Consider the following 4,353-nt stretch of genomic DNA (forward strand, 5'->3'; position numbering starts at 1 on the left):
AGTTACCCTCCAATGAAGAAATCAATTCTACATTAGAGAAAGCAAAGACACAAGCAGTTGATGATGCGAGGAAGTTTGGCATGGATTCCAATAATATTGATACGTATGACTTTCATTCAAACATAACTCTAACAGATTTAGAGACTGATAGTGAGGACGAGTTTGAAGATGAAGAATTTGATAATGAAGAAGATGAAGAATTTGATGAACTGGGTGATTCAAGAGCTACTTCAGAAGGCAATAGCAATGAAAATGAAGTATTATCTGGAGTAGCATTGGATCCGAGTCAAGATCCGAGTTCACCTATCACAGTAGTAATTGATGAAAGTGGCGTTCAAAGAAAGATTAGAAAATCGACATTAATTTGGATACTGACTGAACCCGGCGCAGCTACCAGTAAAGACAGATTGAAAAGAGTGCAAGTCAGTAAAAAACGGAAGATGCAACTCAATTAAATTTAAGAAAAACAATTCATAATAATTTGTTTTATCCATTTTTCTTATTTTATTTTACTTTTCAATGTCGTCTATGGTAATTTAACATTCATTATTTGAATGGTGATTCGAATTAAAAAAATAGCTTAGATAATCATTCACAGAAAATAGCGCTAATTCTCTACATCAGTTGTGCACAATAATAATAGATAAATATGTTCATAAAATTACTTTTTGTTTAATATTTTCAAAAGTTTGAAATTTTCAACATTCTTTCAAGTCATTATTATTTCAAACAAAATAATTTCTCACCAAAAAATCGCGTTTTTATTAAGAATGTAAACAAAGAAGCTATCAATCTTCATTTTTGTGAGAATATTAAGAACGTTTTTTGTCCCTTCTTAAAACCTTTATTATAACGTTTTATCGTGTATTTTTCAGTGTGGGCATATGTTTGCTTACAATGTAATTTTCATTGAGCAAATTATGCATGAGTAAAAATGATGTATTTATCTCGACAGGATATATGTTTTAATAAGCAATTGTAGGAATTCATTCATTACGAAATTAATTACAATTCAAAAATCAAGACGATTTTTTTATTTTATTTTCAAATATAAAAAAAATCTCTGCTGCACAACAAAAGTGTTTAAAAATTAAAGACAGAAAATAACGAAAGACTTTAAATCTAGATATTACTAGATTAATTGGAATTTAAATATGTGCTGATATTGTATATCTAGTATAACCGTGTTCGTCCAACAACAAAGTTAAATTTAGACGAATTTGCGTAACATTCTAACCTCACTTATTGGGTTTATACTCTCAGCGTCTCATATATTATTTTATTATTCAGAAAATCTTTTTTGTTCAACATTCATTCAAATTATAATTATTTCAAACAAAATAATTTGTTAATAAAAACAGAAATTTGAAACAAATAGAAAAATATATTATTGTTTGAATAAAATATAAATTAATATTCAAATATTGAACCAAATGACTGCAATGATCATTGTATGTACTTCGAAAATCTGTAGTCGATAACTGCTGTCATTCGTTCCCTCTCATTCGGCATAGTATTATTCTGTCAAACACATTGCATTATTTTCGCGCATACATATTACGATTTCAAAATTATTCAGTAACGTGGAGAAAAATTAATATTGAAGTCTGAAATTTCGTTCAACTTTTTTGTTTGGTAAAGGTAAAGTTTAAAAGGCTTTCACCATGGACTGTGCAATTTGTCTAGATCCATTGTTTGGTGTGGCAAAAAAATGTAAAGTGACAAGTTGTGGACACATTTTCCATGAATTGTGCATCGATACAAACATAAAAAAAGGGTGAGTATCAACGTGAATATGGTTTGTTAAAATGAGAAAATTTATTAATTATACACTAAATTATAGAAACACTAACTGTCCAAACTGCAACAGCAGAATGATAAATCGTTCAATGCGACCAGTACATGGAAACCAAGGTCTTTTGGTTGCAAATCAGCCAAATGATGATTTTGCACATGGTAATTCTTACACTTTGCATGGCCTACTACAATTTATATTGAAATTAATAATGACATTTTTCGCACTATTTCGTTCACCAAACATTTTGACCGGTGATGAAACAAGTAAGAAAATATAAAATTATTTAGTGACATTTTGTCTGAAATGTATTTTTTAATAACCAAGAACTTTCGATTTTCACAGCAGAAGAAACTCACACAGAAAATACTGTCGGCGATGAAATTGCTAATTTGTTTGACAATAATGCTGCTGGTATAAATCAAGTTGAAGAAATGTTTGGTTAGTATATTTTGAAAGCCTCAAATACTTCATGAGGTTAATTTATATTTCTATTTAAAGAAGAAGATACAGAAAACATGAACAAAGGTCACGACTTGGAAGGCTCAAAAAATGACGGGTTGGCATTGATAACAGCACATGGTAGTTTTTGTAATTTTCCTTATTTTGTGAAAATATTGCAATCTTTATTGGAATTTAATGACCGCAAAAATTATTACAGTTGAAGAAAACATCAACAACGATGAACACATTGCCACCAATGAAATAGAAATAACAGAGCCAAATTCGTACGGTAATGGACCGAAAAGTGATTGTTTCAATCCGATTGAAACGGAAACCTTCTTGATTGACAAGACTGATTTGGCTAATGATCGTTCAAACATTGTTGAAACAGGTGAAAAATATTCATGATTCTTAATTTGAAAAAAATTATTATTTTTAAACGATTTTCGATGTTCAAAGTAGAAGAAAATGGCCCAGAAAATATTGTCGGCAATGAATGTGCTAATACGGTTGACAATAATGCTGTTGGTGTGAATCAAATTGACGAAATATTAGGTTAGTATATTCTGAACGCTTCAAAACTCAATTTATTCATAATTCATATTTTTATTTAAAGAAGCAACTACAAAAAATTTGAACGAAGGCGGCGGTATTGCTTGCACAAAAAATGATGGTTTGACGTTGATTGCAACAAACGGTAATTTTTTGACGTTTTTTGAGTTCCATCATTTTATGAAAACGTATACAGTTATATGAATTAACATACTTATATTTACAGGTGAAAAAAATCGTGTTCATTTGGCTATGTCTCCACCAATTGATACACCAGATACAAAACGTCGTTCCAAGCGAATTGCAGTTCCAGTTGAAAGATACAATTATGGAAAAATTGTGTGCAGTGTGTGTGGCAAATCATTCAGTGGTGGCCACATTCCAATTCAGTTTTACGATGGCTATGAATTTGCATGCTCTTTTGAATGCGCAAAGGAGGACTAAGAAATATGTCAATGGCATGAACTCAAAAGATGAAACGATCTCTCAAAAACATTAAAATTAAAAAGTCCAGTTTCTATATTTTCTTATTTTTAAAGTGTGATATTTTTCGTATATATATCGATACTTAATATGTTAAAGGATGTTTCTAACCTGATCTAAATATAAAGCAGTTTCAATAAACAATTTCATGTTCATGTTATTTTGCGTTTAACTTGATTTAATTTAGATATTTTTACGCATTTCTGAGATCATACCTTGAGTCCGACTATCTTATGTAAAAAAAAATATTTTTTATCCAAATGTGTTTGGACGTTCTTGATTTGCTCAGAAAAATAAAATGACCAAAATTATTGGTTGACCACTACCTGTTTGGAAGAATTCGATGTTCGTTTTATGCAATGTTTGCAAAAAAAATGTCAGTGATCCTAGCAGTGACCACATTCCCATTCAATCAAATGTGCAAAGCTGCAAAAATTAAAAAAATACTGTGTCAAATATCAACAGCATAAAATCAAAAGAATCGATTTCATCGTGTGTGGTCCAAAGTCTCAATATGATTAACACAGCAAAAATAAATGGATACGCATATATAAAAAAAAACATTTTCATTCACAGTACAAACATTTTATTTATTTCGGCATTTTTTGCAAGCATTGCCATTTTTAGTATACATTGTACTTGACTATTAATTTCAACACATATTCTTAACTTAAAAATCAAAAATTAGTCTTTTCAAAGTTTGACTATAGTCAGTTAATCTCAATTCATTTCAATACTAACATCTTCTTCAACCACTGTTACACCTCCACTCGCTTTGAATGAATCATAATGAACCTTAAGATGCTTCGTAACGTTACTTGCCATCCAGTATTCTTTGTAGAGTAGTGAAATTTTCTTGGAACAAAATGGGCATCCAAATGAACACTGATACACTTTTTGACCTTTCTTCGAGTCTTCTTTGAATTGGTGAAGATTACGCTCCGAAATCACGCCAGCGTTTAATAGTATGCCTTGTCTTTTCGTGTACTCAGCTAATTTCTTCAGTAAAGTAGACTTTAATTCGTCTTCAGACACAGCCTTCTTTGATTTTGGCACTGATTCTTGTCGTTCTTGTTGTT

At 30.4% G+C, this 4,353-nt stretch overlaps 1 protein-coding gene across 1 annotated transcript; it reads left to right on the top strand.

Moving 5' to 3' along the window:
* The first annotated feature begins 1,846 nt into the window (after positions 1-1,846).
* Positions 1,847-3,235, top strand: LOC116351234. The gene is made up of 7 exons (XM_031783315.1): positions 1,847-1,956; positions 2,144-2,236; positions 2,297-2,377; positions 2,457-2,630; positions 2,702-2,794; positions 2,856-2,936; positions 3,018-3,235. The coding sequence occupies exons 1-7, from the start codon at positions 1,875-1,877 to the stop codon at positions 3,233-3,235; spliced, it is 822 nt and encodes a 273-aa protein (XP_031639175.1). The 5' UTR covers positions 1,847-1,874.
* The last annotated feature ends 1,118 nt before the right edge of the window (positions 3,236-4,353 follow it).

Source organism: Contarinia nasturtii, unplaced genomic scaffold, assembly GCF_009176525.2.
Source record: "Contarinia nasturtii isolate CC-2019 unplaced genomic scaffold, AAFC_CNas_1.1 Cnas_scaffold_4937, whole genome shotgun sequence".
NCBI classification, from domain to species: domain Eukaryota; kingdom Metazoa; phylum Arthropoda; class Insecta; order Diptera; family Cecidomyiidae; genus Contarinia; species Contarinia nasturtii.

Excerpts from the sequence above, each read along its gene's own strand:
- LOC116351234 (XM_031783315.1), top strand. The coding sequence starts at position 1,875 with ATGATAAATCGTTCAATGCGACCAGTACATGGAAACCAAGGTCTTTTG. Across the intron at positions 2,237-2,296 it reads TCAAGTTGAAGAAATGTTTG|AAGAAGATACAGAAAACATG; the intron begins GTTAGTATATTT and ends TTCTATTTAAAG. Across the intron at positions 2,795-2,855 it reads TCAAATTGACGAAATATTAG|AAGCAACTACAAAAAATTTG; the intron begins GTTAGTATATTC and ends TTTTATTTAAAG.